Source organism: Rhagoletis zephyria, unplaced genomic scaffold (genome assembly GCF_001687245.7).
Source record: "Rhagoletis zephyria isolate East Lansing unplaced genomic scaffold, Rhagoletis_zephyria_1.1 Rzeph_scaffold_03649, whole genome shotgun sequence".
In the NCBI taxonomy this organism is placed as follows: Eukaryota; Metazoa; Arthropoda; class Insecta; order Diptera; family Tephritidae; genus Rhagoletis; species Rhagoletis zephyria.
The window spans coordinates 30,162-48,771 of record NW_016160732.1 but is presented as its reverse complement, the minus strand read 5'-3'; the positions used below and the strand labels follow the sequence as shown (position 1 = coordinate 48,771).

General features: G+C 36.3%; 3 protein-coding genes across 3 annotated transcripts; all 3 read left to right on the top strand.

The window, feature by feature from the left end:
- The first annotated feature begins 3,928 nt into the window (after positions 1-3,928).
- On the top strand, positions 3,929-4,531 carry LOC108369403 (uncharacterized). Its single transcript, XM_017624503.1, has one exon. It carries the CDS (start codon positions 3,929-3,931, stop codon positions 4,529-4,531), a length of 603 nt encoding a protein of 200 aa, XP_017479992.1.
- A 13-nt stretch (positions 4,532-4,544) lies between these two features.
- Positions 4,545-8,296, top strand: LOC108369402 (UDP-glucuronosyltransferase 2B1-like). The gene is made up of 6 exons (XM_017624502.1): positions 4,545-4,646; positions 6,410-6,571; positions 6,643-6,739; positions 6,804-7,262; positions 7,354-7,832; positions 7,904-8,296. Exons 1-6 carry the CDS (start codon positions 4,545-4,547, stop codon positions 8,294-8,296), a joined length of 1,692 nt encoding a protein of 563 aa, XP_017479991.1.
- Positions 8,297-9,069: 773 nt separating this feature from the next.
- LOC108369401 (UDP-glucuronosyltransferase 2C1-like) lies at positions 9,070-16,886 on the top strand. The gene is made up of 7 exons (XM_017624501.1): positions 9,070-9,081; positions 9,615-9,716; positions 12,991-13,152; positions 15,016-15,112; positions 15,178-15,636; positions 15,717-16,195; positions 16,274-16,886. Exons 1-7 carry the CDS (start codon positions 9,070-9,072, stop codon positions 16,664-16,666), a joined length of 1,704 nt encoding a protein of 567 aa, XP_017479990.1. The 3' UTR covers positions 16,667-16,886.
- Positions 16,887-18,610: the final 1,724 nt, after the last annotated feature.

Genomic DNA, 18,610 nt, shown 5'->3' with positions numbered 1-18,610 from the left:
GGAACGATTTTCCGTCATCCCTTGTCAAATTTGGTCACGGCGTTGTACCATCTTCAGTGTCATTTTTCGTTCGAAACGAACGAACCAAACCCAATTTGACAAGGGATGAAGGACAATCGTTCCACAATACATCATACTCCTACCCTGTCGGAAACACAACAAACAATAACTAAATTAAAACGTCATTGACTATACATATTTATACATGCATACAAACAGGGCATATCATTTTGGACAAAATTCAATCGATAAAAATACCGATAACAAAAACCTTGAATTTTTGGTTAAAGGAAACAAAAACAAAATCATTTGAGCGGTTTTCGAGCATTTTGGATATAAAAAATATTCAAAATTTTTTCAATAATTTTTTGCATTAAAATGCTCAATATCTGTTAAACTTATATAAAATTTGTACACGATAATATTTCTATTGCTCCAAAGAACCTATATCCCGAAAAGGAAAGTTTAACCTGCAAATTGTAAGTTGCTAGAGCACTTTAAAAGCTCGAAATTGACCCCAAAATAAACCAATGTTTACCGTTATTTTTACAGCAGAAACCGAATTGGTTGCTTACAAAAACGAATCTGTCAATAGGTTTGGAATTATGTCTTTGAAACGCCACACTTTTTCTTTTAAATCGCTTTATTAGTTCTCGTGCAATGACCGTTTTCGTAAAGCTCTAAAAATTACAACTACAACATTTGAGCATAGCCTCCATATCGAAACGTAAGTACGTTTAAAAATTCATAAAAAATTTCAAACTTGGTTTTAAGAAGTGTTACAACTTTTTATGAGTATAAAGTTTTATAACTCATTAAATTTTAGTGTTATCATGATAAAAGCATAGTAAGGTAAAACCGTTCTCTCAATTTGTCGGCCATGATTTTTTTTGAAGTTTGCCAACATTTTAAAATCATATAAAATTGAATATAAAAAAAAAGAAATTGTTCACAATTGTTGTTGTTTGAGATTGAAAATGAGAATGTGTGTGTGAGTTTGTGTGCAACATTTTAAAATTAAATTGCTTGCAAACGTCAATAATTTGAAAAATTCCTCTTAGCGGTTTAACCTTCCTATTTTGTTTATCATGAGTGTAATAATGCACAAGTTTTAAGGGGCTAAAAATTTCCGTTGATTTTTAAGAATTTTTTTTTGCAGAAGGTGTGTAGCGCTGCCACTGAATTTCAAAATATGTAAATGCTTGAAGAAATTAAAAAAGCACTTGAAAGGGGAGAATTATATGTAAATTTGTATTAAGCGGGGAGGTACTTAAAAAAGCGATTTTATTTCGGAACTTAAACGGTTTAGGTACTAAAGCGGGGGGTACTTAAGGGGGTTTCACTGTATTACAAAAAAGATAAATAATTAGTATAGATATAGATATAAATAAGTTCAGTGGCAACACATATTTCATCATTTCCGTATCANGGGGGTTCACTGTATTACAAAAAAGATAAATAATTAGTATAGATATAGATATAAATAAGTTCAGTGGCAACACATATTTCATCATTTCCGTATCAAAGTGTTTTGAGCACTTCCTTTGATAATATGTTGTGAATTCTTTCCAACATTAAGTTCGTCGTTAGGGTAGGAGACAACTTTTCAAACAAATTTTCCAGTAAAGCTCTGAGAAAGCTTTAGAAACTTTAGCTTGGGTTAAAGTCCCACACAGATTGGGTCTGGCTTTCGATGCTTCCTCAAGTTTTACATTCCCCCTGCGGCAAGTCTAGGCCACCATTCGTAAAATCCTATGTTTCTTCGTACATAGTTTCACTGTACTAAATATAGCAGATACTACTGTCGACATGAGTTTTTTACATTGTCTACGAGAGTAAATGGTAACGGTAATTTGTGCACAATTAACCCCAAAATAAATGTGTTCCTCGAAAACAAACACAAAATCCACTGTTTAACCAACGCGTGTTATATTCTAGTAATATTCATGCGATAAGATTTAAATTTATATCTAAACAATAATATAGTGGTAGGCGGCTAATCTTTCTTTGTTATCAAATATGTCTAGGTTAGCACATCTTTTTTAAACAAACTCCTCTTAATGAGAAGGCAAATTTGATGATAAGCTAAAATAAATGCCGATTTAAGTATTATTCTTTTAGTAGCGAGGCAGTCGAAGCTCTCAGCGTGTCGTAGCCAGAAGGAGCCACGGCCAAAAAAGTAAAATTCGTTAGTGGTGGTGCAGGATAAGAATGGTGACTATTTTTATGCTTTAACAACAAAGTTTCTATAAAAAATAAGGAAGCTAAATTTTATGTGCTATTTGAAATTTTTTGTTTGAAAATGTTGTGCAAATTATTTTAGGTCAGAACCGTTCAAGAAGAGAAGCTACATAAATATATTTACATAAATACAAGTTATGCTAGCCTATAAGAGCTTATCGAGCGTATTGTGTGAAATGCAAAAGACCGGCGTTATTGAGCAAATTTAGAAACAATTTTATTTTTGATCCTTTTTAAAGAAAATATTAAATTATAATTTTTTTTTCAATAACTAAAATACATAATGGAGGTAGTCATTTCCTGATACCAAATGAAACAAAATTAGCCAGAGTTAAAAAGTTTAAGTTTATAAATTGTTATTAGTTGTTAGTACATTCTAATCACAAATGTAGCTAAAATCTAGTTCTTGAGAAAAACGTTATATGGGAGGTAGTCATGTCCTTGCACCGATATTGCCGAAACTTCGGATTTTTCCTAATTCATTTTCATTTTCTAATTTCACTTTTCTCCGATAACTCCCCTAAATTGCATTGTCAAACTAATTTGGAAATAATCGAAAGGCTGGTCAATGCATTGAGCGAAGCTTGGCTGTCACTAATACAGACACGTAAACTCTTACTTCTACAAATATGTATTTTCCACCCCGTAGTCTTTAGCATGATGGGGATTGTGAATAGCCCGGCTTGGAAAGTATGTTCCTGAGAGCAGAGAAGATTTAACTTGTTCGCTCCCATATGGACTCCAGATCGTGACCCTGGGTTAGTTTTGTATTAGTTGTGTTATTTGTTAGTATTGAAATTAAGCCATCACTAATCTGCAGGGAACTCAATCTAATATATAAAAATCTCGCGTCACGGTGTTAGTGGTCGAACTCCTCCCAGACGGCTGGACCGATCTTTATGAAATTGTTTGTGTATATTTGGTAGGTATGAGAATCGGATGCAAAGTATATTTCATACCGCTAGGTGCATGGGGAGTGGCACCTCCCATACAAACCGAATATTTCATACTGCATATCTCTGGAAGTGTTCATGGTAGAGTAATCTAACTTGGTATGGAGATATATCAAACCAATCGCATACTCATGGAGAACAGTTGTGGTTATTGGAAACGGGGGCGTGGCACCTCCCATAGAAACCGAATTTTTCATACTGCATATCTCTGGAAGTGTTCATGGTAGAGTACTCTAACTTGGCATGGAGATATATCAAACCAATCGCATACTCATGGAGAAAAATTGTAGTTATGGGAATAGGGGGCGTGGCACCTTCCATACAAACCGATCAAATAATGGCATCGCATTGGCCGTTGCATCATCTGGCATTGCAGCAACTTTATTGGATGGAGGCAGGACAGCTCATTCAGCATTTAAGCTACCTCTGAATATTCAAAATAACCCAGACGCAGTGTGCAACATAAAAAAACAATCGTCAATGGCCACAGTGCTGAAACAATGCAAAATTATCATCTTGGATGAATGCACTGTGGCACACAAACATTCTCTTGAGGCTTTGAACCGAACACTCAAAGAGGCGGCGCTCTGTGACTCCTTTCAGGTGATTTCAGACAAACACTTCCTGTCATTCCACGTTCAACGTACGCCGTAGAAATCAACGCTTGCTTCAAATCATCTTCACTGTGGCGTAATGTTGAAAAAGTCCAGCTAAAAATAAACATTCGCGTCCAAATGCTACAAGATCCATCCGTTGACACTTTCTCGAAACAATTATTAGATATCGGCGATGGAAAAGTTACTGTCCATGAAAATACTGGCTGCATAAAATTGCCCACCGATTTCTGCACAATCGTTGATTCTCAAAATGTTCTCATTGACCGCATATTCCCCGATGTACGCACACAATACATAAACCACGCGTGGCTAGCAGAAAGAGCCATTTTGGCAGCAAAAAATGTGGACGTCGACGATTTAAACTTCAAGATACAGCAGTCGTTGACAGGCGAATTGGTATCATACAAATCGATCGATACAGTTTGCGATGCCAACAAAGCTGTAAATTATCCAACAGAGTTTTTGAACCCACTGGATTTGCCAGGCATGCCACCACACCTTCTACTACTTAAAGTTGGATCTCCGGTTATTTTACTTCGGAATTTGAACCCACCACGGTTGTGCAATGGCACTCGATTGGTCATTAAAAAATGTATGAAAAACATAATCGAAGCCACCATTTTGAGTGGCAAATTCCTAGGCGAAAATGTTTTGCTGCCACGTATTCCAATAATTCCCACAGACGTGCCAGTTGAATTCACGCGTTCAATTTCCTATTAGATTGGCATTCGCAATGACAATCAATAAGTTGCAAGGGCAAACGATGTCCGTTTGCGGCTTAGATTTGGGCACACCATGTTTTTCATATGGACAATTATACGTGGCATGTTCTCGAGTGGGCAAACCATCGAGCTTATTTGTGTTGGCTAAAGACGGACTGTCAAAAAATATCGTACACTGAATTGCCCTTCGAAATTAATATGGGTTTTCTTTATTTCATTTTTTCTACTTTATGCTAAAAAAATATATATATTAAATTTTTTACTTTACATTTAACATTTAAGAGATCCAACAATTAATATGTCAGTCGTTAATGAAATACATTGAATTGAGAAAATGAAGCGTTGGTGTTTTTTTTATATTTTTATCAGCGGTCCGTTCCTCTTTCTGCCATTGGTCCCATCTCCACATATCCGTTGGACCTTCATCAAAGAATGGACCGTCGTCATACCATTTCCCACAGCGCAACCCCAAACTCGGTCAAACCTTCACGTATTTGCTCGACATCCACGTCCTCAATGTCCTCAACGGCGAATAAGTTGTCTCCACTGTCGTCGTTACCGTCTCGGTATAGCTGCATCCGTAATCGAGTCTAGAATAGAACTGCGACACACAACAACCGCACACTTCCATCTTCAAATTTAATAGCTCTGATCCAATACTTTTCGTGAAAAATCCTGTAAAACTGTCAAATAGCAAAATTAATCTCTGAAGTGAGAGTAAAAAGTGAGTAACAACAAAAAGTACGGGAACAAAAACACCATTTTTCCTGTAAAAACGTCAACCAGCGATTGCTTGACACTTTTCATGATTTTACCAGAAGAAAAAGTTCGGGTAAAATCTTGCAACTTCATTCTTTACACAACTCTCCAAAAGTCGCTCTCATTTACAGGATTTTGGGGGATTTTGGAGTACGGGAACATTTTTCCTGCAACTTCCTGCAAGTTCGTGTAAAATCCTGTAAGTTCATGGAGTACTGGATCAGAGCTAATATTTCACTTACGATTTCTTTGATATCTCTGCCTGATCTTTTAGCGATCGTTAAAACATTCAAACATACTTACAATAATACATTCGTTATTTTTTATTTGGCAACCAAGAATTCACTAGAAACAATTTATATGGCAGAACAACGTTTGCCGGGTCAGCTAGTATGTATATAAGTATCTTATCGCATCGAAAAGGCCTTCAAGTCAACATCTCTGCTTTTAGCAATTTCCGGCTTACTCCGCACTGTATCATACCAGCATCCATTTCGTTTGGGTCCGCAAGTAGCCTTGGACCTTTCCGCCGATAAAAGCATTTAGTGAAGATAAGTTAAGCAATATATCAAAAATAGCCTTAAGTTATACCGCCAAAGGTCCGGTACAGCACATGGCGATGGATTTTAGAAGCTTAGCGAATTTAAATTCCTATGCTTTTGACTGAGATTCTGTTTCACTACAACTCAGACGTTAAGCTAATGCCTACCTATTCTTGCATTCCAGTGGCTCTCTGCGTGAGCATTAAACGCATCTAACTTACTAGCAGAGAGTCAACTCCATGCCAAAAGATCATGTTCCATACCTAAGATAATTTGCAAGAGCCGTAATACTTCAATATTTTATTCTACGCGCTTCCACAATAAGCATTTATTTTTAACCGACTTCCAAAAAAGGAGGAGGTTATCAGTTCGTCGGAATCTTTTTTTTTTTTTTTTTTTTTATGTATGTTACCGCATAACTTTGGACTCAGAGGTGGTCCCATATTAATCTGGTTGAGATCCGATCAGTGGATCATGAGATATATATATATATATATTTTTTTTTTATATGGGAGTTGAAGTCGGTTTTTTTTTGCTAAAAATTACTTGTTAACTCATATGATCAAACCTTTTAGGGTTCAAAAATTTTAATTTGCCTTCTGGCATTGGCAGCGCTAGCGGCTCAAGCACCTTCTGTTAGTGGCGCCAAAATACTTGCAGTCCACATATTTCCGGGAAGAAGTCACTATCAGATGCATCGACCTATGATTAGCGAGTTGGTGAAACATGGCCATCAGGTATATGCACACGTTTTGACTTTCATTTTATTACATGGAGTTAAAAGTATTTATGGTTAATTCACCATTAGGTCACCATGATCACCGGGCTAACACTAGAGCCACTCAAACTGGGCAGCAACTACACTGAGATACTCATTGAGCCGGAATACGATATCTGGAAGCTTGGTGAGCTTTTATGTCCTATCCAAACTACACCGACGATGGAACATTTATTTCTCGCTCGTTACAGTTAGTGAAATAACCGGATCAAAATCGAACGTAGAACTTGAAACTAGATTATCACTGTTTTTTAAAGTAATGAAGTCTATGGCGGTTGAGACTAGCGAACATGCGCTAAAACAACCGAAGGTACAGGCTATTATTAATGCCAAACAAACTGAGGGTGTCTTCGATTTGCTGTTAGTGGAACAGTTACAACAAGAAGTTTTTCTTGCCTTGGCTCACGTCTATAAAGTCCCCGTTGTCAGCTTAGTTACATTTGCGAAGACAACCTACATGAGTCAGATGTTCGGCGTAATTTCTCCTTGGTCATACGTGCCCATGGGACTCCTTCAATTCACAGAGCGTATGAGCTTTTGGGAACGCGCTGAAAATGCCCTTGATGCACTTCGCGTCGATTTGGATCGTGAGTTTGTATATTTTCCAGTAATTGATAAACTTGTGGAGAAATACTTTGGGCATTTACCAAGTAAGTATTAGACGTACATGGCATTTTCGTAAATGCAAATTTGACTGCTCTGCATTCTCTTCACTATTTCTTTATTCTTACTTTCTCTCAGTTAAGTTCCCCAGTACTTCTGCTATGGAAAAGAATCTATCTGCTATGTTCGTCAATAACTACACGCCCTTAGCGGCCGCTGCTCCAACAATGGATAACATGGTTAACATCGGCGGCATACATATCTCTCCACCGAAGCCACTACCAACTGATTTGCAGACATTTTTGGATGAGGCTGAGTATGGTGTCATTTATTTTAGTTTTGGTACACAAGTTAAGACCAAGGACATCCCATTGGAAAAGCTACAGATATTTATTGATGTCTTTCGCCAGTTGAAACAACGAGTGTTATGGAAATTCGATAATGACAGCTTTCCAAATTTACCCGCCAATGTAATGATTAAAAAGTGGTTGCCACAAAACGATATCTTGGCACACCCTAATGTGCGTACTTTTCTCTCACACGGAGGGCTTTTCGGCTTGCAAGAAGCCGTTTATCATGGTGTGCCCTTGTTGGGTATGCCGTTCTTCTTCGATCAGGTGAGTTGACTATTTTGACCAAAGAAACACTTCGTTTTCTAATTCACTTACATTTATTATTTTATCACCAGCGCACAAATCTGAATAAAGCTCAGTCTGCTGGATATGCCATTACTATGGATTTTCGAACGTTTACGCATAAATCTTTAACGCAGGGTCTGGAGGAGGTGCTCTATAATCCGAAATATCGTGATACTGCCAAACGGTTCTCGCGCATTTTCCGCGATCGCCCAGCAAGTCCGCGTGAGACGTTTCTCTATTGGATCGACTATGTGATACGCCACAATGGAGCGCGTCACTTGCGCGCTGCTGGCATGGATTTGAAGTGGTACCAATTCTATTTGCTCGATGTTGCAGCACTGGTAGTGGCTGCTGTGCTAGTGGCAGTTGGCGTTTCGGTTCTGGCACTGCGTTGGCTTTTAAAAAGGATTAAGGGTGCAAATAGTAAGCAAAAAGTATCATAAGGCAGGAAGGTTTCGTGTTTATCAATCTCAAAATCAAAATAAATTCGTAAAAAAAAATATGTTTTATCTAAAACTTTTAATATGAAATAGGAACGCTTTGGAATGCATACATGAAGACATGGTAGGATATGTGATACCAATATTTTTTTGTCACTTGGACTAGGCCCGGGGCCCTAGCTAGTGGTTGTAGGTATTGTTACAGGTAACCAATGCTTAAAAAGATTTTTTTCTGCCTCGTTTTTTTTGTCCGTAGGTGAATGCATTTATTTATTTACTGAATATACATATACTAGCTTATAAGCGCTGGTTTCGCCCACACGTTTTTGTACAAATAAGAAAAATAATTGAAACATTTTGTGTGCCCATTTTGCTATAGCTGTTAATTTTTAAGCGAGTTAAGGTATTTAGGCCATTTAAAACTATAAAAAAAAAGTTTGTCTGCACGTTAAGCTTTTTTACACTGAGAAAATAGTTTAGTCACGTCAACTAAATATGTTTCTCTCAACACATGGTTTGGTTATAAATAGTTACACTATTTGGCTATAGCTACCAAATTTTGTGTTGAGAGAAATATATTTAGCTGACTTCTTTCTGAGTGTATGGTACTATGAGAAATACCAGTCCCAGATATTCACTCAAGTTTAGAGTAAAATGCCTCCCAGAACACGCCGCGTAAACGTGTAAGCTTGCGGCAGCTGCCACGCTCGGTTTTTAGTATTACCATCGCAAATTCAGTAACCTGGAATTAAAAAAAAAAGCTGTACTGTAGCTATATGCATCCACAAGTATGCATCATGGGAATATTAGATTATATGGTATCTACATCCGGCATTCGCCGTTCATATTAAATTTTTTCTGTCAGTAGGTACGCTACTTATAAAATAAATCTCCGTAACAAATTTCAAATACCTCCAGAAATTTCCTGTATGAAAGTTACATATTTATGGGTGGGAGAACGAAATCTTTTCCAATAACTCCGACTTCTCTATATCTCTATTCTTCAAAAGATATGCCCTATGAAACGTTCTGTGTGTGTGAGGGAGGCGCCACGCCCACTTTTTCAATAACTCACATTTTTCTCCAAGTGCATTGGATAAACGTATCTCCATACCAAGTTGCAGTATCCTACCCAAAATACTTCCACATCTATGTATGCAATATGAAAAATTGTATTTGTATGGGAAGTGCCACACCCCTTAATTCCAATAATTTTCATTTGTCTTTACATACTTTCATGTTTCCATACCAAGCTTTAGACCTGTACCAAAAATAAAGGCCCATTTTTATCCATGCGTATGGAATACAAATACTTCCACAGATATTCGTGCAGTATTATAGTTCCAATTTGTATGTGACGGGCCACACCTCGTGGATTTATCCAAATTATATTCAGTGTATGAGTATCCTTGCTAAGTCTGCTGTAAGTGTGCCAAATTTGGCTCGGATCGGGAAAGGGGTTAACGAAGCAGCCAGAGAAAAAGGATTTAACATCTTTAAATTATACAGTCCATCAAATTTCAAGTTTTTTGCAACAGAATAACCTTAGTTTAGTTGTGAAAGGGGACATGATATTGAGCATTTTCGCTGAACAAAGCCATGACATAATGTAAACGGGGCAGTCCAGAGCTGGCCTAGGTCACTGGATTGGCGTAATGTAGGCGGAGCATTATTGCCACGAAATTGGTAAAAATTATCTTCTTGGAAGATTAAAATTAATTTTCTCAAAAACGGCAGCGCAATCAAAATTTCTGCGGATAGTGGTTGGCAGAGCTTCTCCTCCGATTTGAGGCGTGCGCCTTGATGTTGTCACACGGTTTTTCATGACAGAAATATACTCGGAGGATGTTTGTTTTTTTATGTTGGTCGGAAACTGGGCTTGAACTCTAGCTCTGCGGAATGGTAGCCATATATAAAAGATAAATATAGACTATACTTTCTGCTTTCTAAAAGTTTTAGACTTAAGAGAAGAAAATATAATGTAAGAGGATCAATAAATCGTACTAGACCGTAAATCATACTTAAGAAAAACCGTTCGTATTCGCCAATCCTATTAATTTTAAGTTGTGTATGGATCGGCGTAATGATAAAGTTAATGTGATTGTTGAAAGTAAATTTAGCATAAAAAACAACTTCAAGGTCTTTGATATCATCAAAAGTTTGCAAGGCATGGTTGGTAATCAGTGTTGCCATTTTAGCCGTTTTCCGGCTAGGTTTAGTCGGTTGCGATAGCAAACAGCCGGAGAAAATTCAGTTTAGCCGGCAGCCGATTTGTTAGCCGTTTTGAAAAAAAGATAGCCGTTTTTAGCCGATTTTGCTATTGGCCATTCGTTTTATTTTACTAAAATTCAAATATATAAGTTTCTATTTTTACAAATTTAGTGATCCAAAATCTATTAGAAATGGTTAGTCTTTTCTCGGAGAAAATTTTCAAGTCGGACTGTGTTATATAAAATTGAAAGACAATTTTTTCTAACTCGAAAAGTCTTCAGATAGTGAGCCGATTTCAATATTTTTTTTTTGTAAGCGAGTGATCCAAATACATATAAGCTGGGACGCGTCATTTTAGCTGATTAACAAGTTAAAAAAAATAAAAGAGCACGAATTTCGATGTAGAGCAATACTCTCTGGGAAGACAATGCCTGTGAATAATTGCATCATGGTTCAAATATGCTTTGTATTTATTTTTTTATTAATATTTCCGCGTTGGTGGCCTTCGGCCGCGCTAGAAGAAATATCCTCACCAGTCCGACTCCGGTTACACCATCCACAGTATTTTTAAGCAAAATCCTACAAATTTCCAAAAAAAAATTGCATTTTCCAAACAGAAATCTTGTAAGAAATAGGTAATTAAATATTCGTTAAGTCAGTAAACCGTGTCAGGATCAGACTGCGGGACTTGTTTTCTTACGTTTTCAATTTTATATTTTTGAGAGTAAACAAAATTTCTATCAGCTGTTCGTCTAACTTGCAATTTTCTGCAAATTTTCTGTTCGCGTACTATTTTGGATATTTTTCTCTTGTGAGAGAACAGATGACATTTCGCCGGAATTTCGCTGTTGCATATTTTTTACTGGCGCTTTAAACGAACGTACCAATTGAGTAACCAACATTTAACAGAACCGTTACGAACCGCTTTAACTGGCGTAAACAGATTTTGAAAATTTGGCCAAAGGCATCTTTTGAATTTTCTTTAATATCTATCTTACGTACATTAGAATACTTAATAATAAAATTAATGTTTTTCATTTCTAATAATAATTTTATTTTAAAATAAAGTTCTAGTTATTGTTGTTGTTTTTTTTGTGGCTCTTTGTAGCACTTAGAATTGACATGTGGCTCTTTTCGGCCATGGCCTTGCCCACCCCTAAATTAGTACTTTAAAAATTTACAATATTTTTTAATTTTTTTAGAATTTTTTTGAGTATGAAGTCTTGTGGCCCATTAAATTTTAGTACAATAAAGTACAAGTTAAAAGCTACTGAAAAATTGCGTTGAAATTTATTATTTTTTAAGATGACGGCGCAAAATCGTTTTCAAAGAATTATCGCCCTTAACCCTTTCCCTGCATTTGTACAATATATTGACCATTTAATTTTTTGTAATATTGGAAGCGTGCTACTAAAAATCTTATTAATATTTTTGAAAATAAACTAAACTTTATGAGTTTTGGAATGTTCCAAATAGTTTACGTATATTTCAAAATCAAAGACGTTTCAAAAATATTTTTAAAATTTATTTTAAAAATAGACTATTTTATAAAATTCCAGTGAGACGCAAGTTGTGGTAAGTAAAATCGCTAATAAAAGCACTTAGTATGAAAATATAAAAAGCGTATATAAAAATGCTGAAATTAAACTACCATGTTTTAAAATATTTTTCCCGAGTGGTCAAAAAAACGTACAATATATTGTACATTTACATTGAAAGGTTGCAAGTGTCTTAAAGGTTTATTAAAACGGGTCATTTGTATTTTATATTGTAATTTTATCTGGAATTTTTTAAAATTTCTTTATATAATTCTCTTCTCATGGAGAAAATTTATTTTTTTTTTAATTTTCAATGCAATAAACGCTTTGCGGACTTTTGTACAATATATTGCACAAATTTTAGGTAGCCCTAATAGTTACCCAAAACAAATTATGAATAATTTTTTTTACACATTTTGATATTCATCAGGGACGGATTTGACCGGAAAGGGTTAAGTACACATGTGTTTTTTTTTGCCAGTCATATCAGCAAATATGTTTTATTGCGACGCACTTTCTATCTACAAAAATTAAGTAGTATATCAGCAACTCTAGGCAAATAGTACGTGAATATTTCGTCTGTCAGCAGATAACTACTTATCTTATACTTTAGCAATGAAAGCCTAAGAATTTTGTCTAAAAATGTGCAACATAATTCATAACGATTGTTTCCTTGCCTATTAATAAAAGAACAGCTTTCTCAGGGTACACTGGCCAACGCTCTGAAAGTGAAATTATATAAAAAAAAATTACTATAATTTAAAGGACGTGTAGTTTTGATTGTTGCAGATAAGAAATGGTGACTAAGGAATTTAACTAAAAATTTAATTATATTTAGTGTCTTAATATGCTTAAGAAGTGCTTTAAAAAATATTCCTTTCATAGGTTTAATTCCTTCACATGCATTCTGTTATTTATTTAAACTTGTCTTATTTTACATCTTTTCAGCGCTCGAAACTTCTTTTTGGCCTCTTGGCGCTGGCTGCACTATTGGCACAAATAGGCACCTCCGATGGCGCCAAAATACTCGCCATCTATATACTTCCGGCCAGAAGTCACTATCAGATGCATCGGACGCTGATTAGTGAGTTGGTAAAGCATGGCCATCAGGTATACTATTTTCAGTTTATTTTTTTGGTGATAAAACCACGTCTGATTGTATATAGAAAAGTAGTTTCCCGATTTGCCCAGGTTGGCGATTTAAGGGTTTTTTTTTGTTTAATTTGTAGTTGATGGTCGAGGGTCAGCATTTAAAATATTTAAGAGTGACTTAAATACAAAACATTCATACATTACTAACAACTTTCCTCGGGGGTTTTGGAGTCCGAAGAATCTGAATTTACAAATTAATGTTGACCTAAAACAACCGCTAGGATGCGCTTTGATGTTTAAAACATGCAAGGAACATGAACGAAAAGTGCAAACAATAGTTGCGATCCCGTACGAGTCCGGACTAGTTAGAAATAGTCAGAATCAGTCAGATTTTAGTGGAAATCGATCCCGTACTCGGTTCTCTGACTATTGAGAGGACAAAAAAGAGAGTAAATACGGTTCTCTCTCTGTCAGCAGTTACCAGTTTTAGTCCGATAATTTTTTGCTGGCAAATTCTGGTAAATGTGTCAAACGATCAGCTGTAGTGTGTTTGGCAATCAAATTGTAAACAAAAGAAAAGTGAACTCTGCTAATTCATGTTGAAAAGTAGTTAATTACTTGTTTAAGTGGATTCTAATGAATTTGAAAGTATTTTTGGTTATTTACATGTGTGAGCTGAGTGCGTTTACATACAAAATAAGCAAAAATTTACAACCAAAATTTGGAGGTTATGTTGAAATTGACAGAAGTTACCATTTTTTACTAGAAAGCGATCCCGTACTTTTCAATGGTACTCTGTCGTTCTGAGCGAATTTTTATTTTTTGACAGTTTTACTAGTCCGAGTCCGAGGAATACGGGATTGCACCTAATGTTTATCAGCAAGGTTTACCAACAATAGGGATATTCTCCAAATCTTTCCAAGCCATTGCACGTAGCACGTATTACATGGATTGCATAACTTGCAAACACACAACAACAAAATACATGGGAAACGACATTTCCTATTGCTGCAAAATATGCAACGTCGAAACCCATGTATATATTTTGCAAAATAGCATAGCAAAATATATGCGACCTTGTACTAGTTGTTTTGTTGTTGGAATTGCTACATATTTCTCTCATTCCTCTCATCTCGCTCACTTCATTTTTTTTGCTGTCTCTTGTTATTGTATTTGATACATAATTTCGCTGCTTGCTACCCATGCATGCTACCACTTTGCAATGGGGTGATCTCGTACTCTTCGAAATTTGGAATAGTATTTTTGCATTTCGTGCAATCCGCGCAACAGGCAAAACTTCGAGAATACCGCCCATTTATGATCACATATATGTATCTCGGTAACCGTTCTACCAATTTGTACCAAATTTGGTGTGGTTATTGTGCTTGCCACATATAAGCAAAACGTTGAAAATTATTGAAATCGGACTAAAATTACGGCCGCTTTCATATAACAGTGAATTTCAGAAATACTTGAAACTTCAATATTACGAAATTTAAGAACGCTAATTTACTCAAAATTGGTACACCCCGGCTTACCATGTAGCGGTAGCTTTCGGAAAGGTGAAAAACATATATTTAATGCGTGCGCCGGGTATTTAATGTTCGGCTCCGCCCGAACTTAGACTTTCTTCTTTCTTACTTGTTTAATTTGAAAATCATTTTTTCAACATTTTTATTGGGGTCACTGGAGACCCCATGCGACTAATTGTGTGATTTTCTCTATGCTCCTAATTAAGCGTTAAATCACTTTTAATTTTTTTAAATGTTGCTCTGCGTCCACCTACTTTAATTGGAAAAACACGCTTTGCCAACCTGGCAAAACTGAGGAATAACTACACAAAAACTTGCTTTGAGGTATTTTTATTTAATCCACAATTAGGTCACCATGATAACCGCACTCACATTAAAGCCACTCAAATTGGGCAGCAACTATACTGAGATACTCATCGAACCGGAGTTCGATTATTGGAAACTATGTAAGTTTTTATTTAAATGTATACATTTTGGAAACTGTAACTTTTTTGTTTTACATTCCTTGCAGTTTACGACTTTACCGGTACTAAGTCAATCTATGACCTTGAAAGTGATCCCGCAGGTTTTTTAGACTTTGCTACATTTATGGGTATAGAGCTTAGCAAACATACGTTGAAACAGCCTAAAGTACAGGCAATTATGAATGCTAAAATTACAAATGGAGTCTACGATTTGTTGTTGGTAGAACAGTGTTTTCAGGAGGTATTTCTTGCATTCGCTCATATATACAATGTACCTGCGGTCAGCTCAGCCACATTTGCCAAGCAACTGCATATGAGCCAGATGTTCGGCATAATTTCACCCTGGTCATATGTGCCCCATGGCCAACTACATCTGACCGAGCCCATGAATTTTTGGGAACGCGCTTACAATACCTATTTTTCATTGAAAAATGATCTGGAACTCGAATTTAGTTATTTTCCCAAAATAGATGAACTTGTAAAGGAATATTTCGGACATTTGCCAAGTATGTAGTAGTTTGGAGTTTATTCATTGGGAATTCAGTGAATTTTGGTCGAATGCTAACTAACTACTCACTTTTTGCAGTTAAATTTCCGACTGTTTCGGCGATGAATCGGAATCTCTCCGCTGTATTCATTAATAATTACACACCCTTAGCCTCGCCAGCACCCACGATCGACAATATGATTAATGTTGGTGGCCTACATATCTATCCACCGAAGCCACTGCCCACCGATTTACAGAAATTCTTAGATGACGCAGAGTATGGCGCCATTTACTTTAGCTTTGGTACACAAGTTAAGGCCAAGGACATGCCGCTAGAAAAGTTAGAGTTATTCCTCGATGTTTTCCGCCAATTGAAGCAACGCGTCTTATGGAAATTTGAAAATGAAAGCATAGCGAATTTACCAGCCAATGTAATGATTAAAAAGTGGTTGCCGCAAAGTGATATCTTGGCACATCCTAATGTGCGTGTTTTCATCTCCCACGGGGGGCTCTTTGGTTCACAAGAAGCCGTTTATCATGGCGTGCCCGTGTTAGGTATACCGTTCTTCTTCGATCAGGTGAATTAAAAATTAACTATAAATATAAAAACCAATTTAATGTCAATACATTAATAACTAAGCGTACCCTTCCACTAGCAATTGAATGTGAATAAAGCTGAGTCCGCTGGCTATGCCATTGCGTTGGAATTCCGTACGCTCACAAGTGAAACTCTGAAGCGTGGTTTGGAGCAGTTGCTCTTCAACCCGATATATCGCGATACTGCCAAACGGTTCTCGCGCATTTTTCGCGATCGTCCAATGGGTCCGCGTGAGACGTTACTCTATTGGATCGACTACGTAATACGCCACAAGGGTGCCCGTCATTTGCGCGCTGCTGGCATGGATTTGAAGTGGTACCAATTCTATTTGCTCGACGTGGCTGCTCTGGTTATGGCTGTTGTTATAGCAGTAGTCGGCACTTCTATTTTGTCAGTACGTTGGATAGTCCGTAGATTGAAAAATGGAGAGAGCAAACAAAAAGTGCAATGAGAAATTGAAATAAAACAAATAGCTTTTTAAAGTATTTGTGCCCAATTACTATTCCAGTTGGTTCGTAAATGTCTACAAGATGATCTCTCGAAACCAAACCAGTTTTTGCTCATATCAGTCTTATTTAAATGTAATAGTTTATGACTGTATAAGTATAGCTACCACTGCAAAAATATTACGATCCAGAAATGAGTTAAATAAAATATTTTTTGTAATAGTCTTGCCGTGTATTATTCATATTAAGGGCCAGTTTTTCAGTGTCGGTTTGTTTTGACTTAGGTTAAACGCTAGTAGTTTAAGGCAAAAGCAGTTTATTTTATTATAGACCCCAACGGTTGCCCGGCGCATAGCGTACGGAGACTTTTTTCATTTTTGCGCCGGGTCACGAAAGGCAGGACTTTGTTAAGCGTCGAGTTTTAAAACTATTCAGCTATAGAACCAAGTTAATCAGCTGATTATGACATGAAATTGAGCATGCCAGTAATTTAACTAGACAAATTTTACCAATCATTTCTCTGCGACTGACAAGTGTAGCAGGGTTAATTGCTTTTGAATGACTCGTATGAGGTGGAATGTTATATTCAGAATCCCAAGGGAAATTTTTTAAAGCAAAAAGTACTTGGACTCCCAACCACGAAACCGTATGCCAGAATAGGTCTAACTAACTAACTAACTAACTAACTACGGTTTTGGTGATATAGAATTTACTAAATTCTTTTCGTTTCACAAATGCAAGTACACCTCTAGCCTTGTTGACTGTCACATTAATGTGGAAATTGTGAAGATCCATTGTTGTACCAAGGTCCACCAAGTTGTATACCTATTCCAAATTATGGTTACCTTTTGTATAAGCAACGGGCTGGACAGGTTTATACGAGTCGCGTATTACTTCAAATTTTTGCAGATTTAGAGGCATACGATTTAGATGATCTAAGTTTAACTGGTACTGAGAAACCGGCTCGTAATGTAGGAATTAGGTATTAGATTCTCGAGGAAATATAAAGTATCCGATTCTTGCAAGTAAGCATACTGAGTCTCTAAATCTGTGCCACAGAACCTTGAAAATGTGGTGGATTTCAAAATAAAAGTGTTGGAAGTTTGTTAATCAAAAGTTCAAGCTTTGTAAAAAAATTAGCCAATTAGCAAACATTTAAATTAAAATTTTTAGAAACAATTTTGCTATGCGATTTTTTAGCCCATTAAATTTTAGTATAATGAAAGTGCAAGTTATCGCGTTGAATTTTAACAATTTTTTTTTTTGTTGAGAGTTTTTTTATCACATAAATACGTACATAGTTTTTAGAGTTGGACAGTTATTCGCTCCCAAAATTAAAAAATGAAGAAAATATAGTAGAGATCAGTTCCTTTATGGTGTATCTGGTAGATCCTCAAAAAAGTGGTACATCAACCACAATGTGATAGAGAAATCCGATCACTGACGTCAGCTAAAAAAAAAAAAACTGATTACAAACTGCATCTGCTATTTATTCATATTGCATATCTTTAGGCGCCAGTGCTTTTGTTTTGAATAATTTTGCATTGCGATTGTCAGAATCCCGCTGATGTTCACTCAATGTTAATAAAATTTAAGCAGATCTTCAGATCATTTCTCCCTTAATGGGATAACCGCTAAGGGAGACTGACTTTCCTTCACTTGCCAATTACCAGTTGCCGTCAGTTGGCGTAGACGAGAAACGGCTGGTTTAGGCGTATACAATAGCTTATGCATTGTATTACCACGCTCACTCTTTTGGTGTGCTGCGAAAGAACCCTGCTGGAAATTGAATTAGTTTGAAAGTAATTTATACACTACTTCATTTTCAATGATAACTATTGGAAATTCTCACTATTTTATCTGCAACGAACTCATTTATTCAACGTGGCGATGTCCTAGGAAGCAGTCAATTGCCTTTTCCTGCATGTATTTTCAACTACTTTAAAATG

What these genes read in the sequence shown, in the direction of transcription:
- LOC108369403 (XM_017624503.1), top strand. Translation starts at nt 3,929, where the DNA reads ATGCTACAAGATCCATCCGTTGACACTTTCTCGAAACAATTATTAGAT.
- LOC108369402 (XM_017624502.1), top strand. Translation starts at nt 4,545, where the DNA reads ATGACAATCAATAAGTTGCAAGGGCAAACGATGTCCGTTTGCGGCTTA. An exon ending in TATACGTGGCATGTTCTCGA is followed by an intron (nt 4,647 to 6,409) that starts GTGGGCAAACCA and finishes CAAACCTTTTAG; the next exon opens with GGTTCAAAAATTTTAATTTG. An exon ending in TGCCGTTCTTCTTCGATCAG is followed by an intron (nt 7,833 to 7,903) that starts GTGAGTTGACTA and finishes TTTTATCACCAG; the next exon opens with CGCACAAATCTGAATAAAGC.
- LOC108369401 (XM_017624501.1), top strand. An exon ending in GTATCCTTGCTAAGTCTGCT is followed by an intron (nt 9,717 to 12,990) that starts GTAAGTGTGCCA and finishes ACATCTTTTCAG; the next exon opens with CGCTCGAAACTTCTTTTTGG. An exon ending in TACCGTTCTTCTTCGATCAG is followed by an intron (nt 16,196 to 16,273) that starts GTGAATTAAAAA and finishes CCCTTCCACTAG; the next exon opens with CAATTGAATGTGAATAAAGC.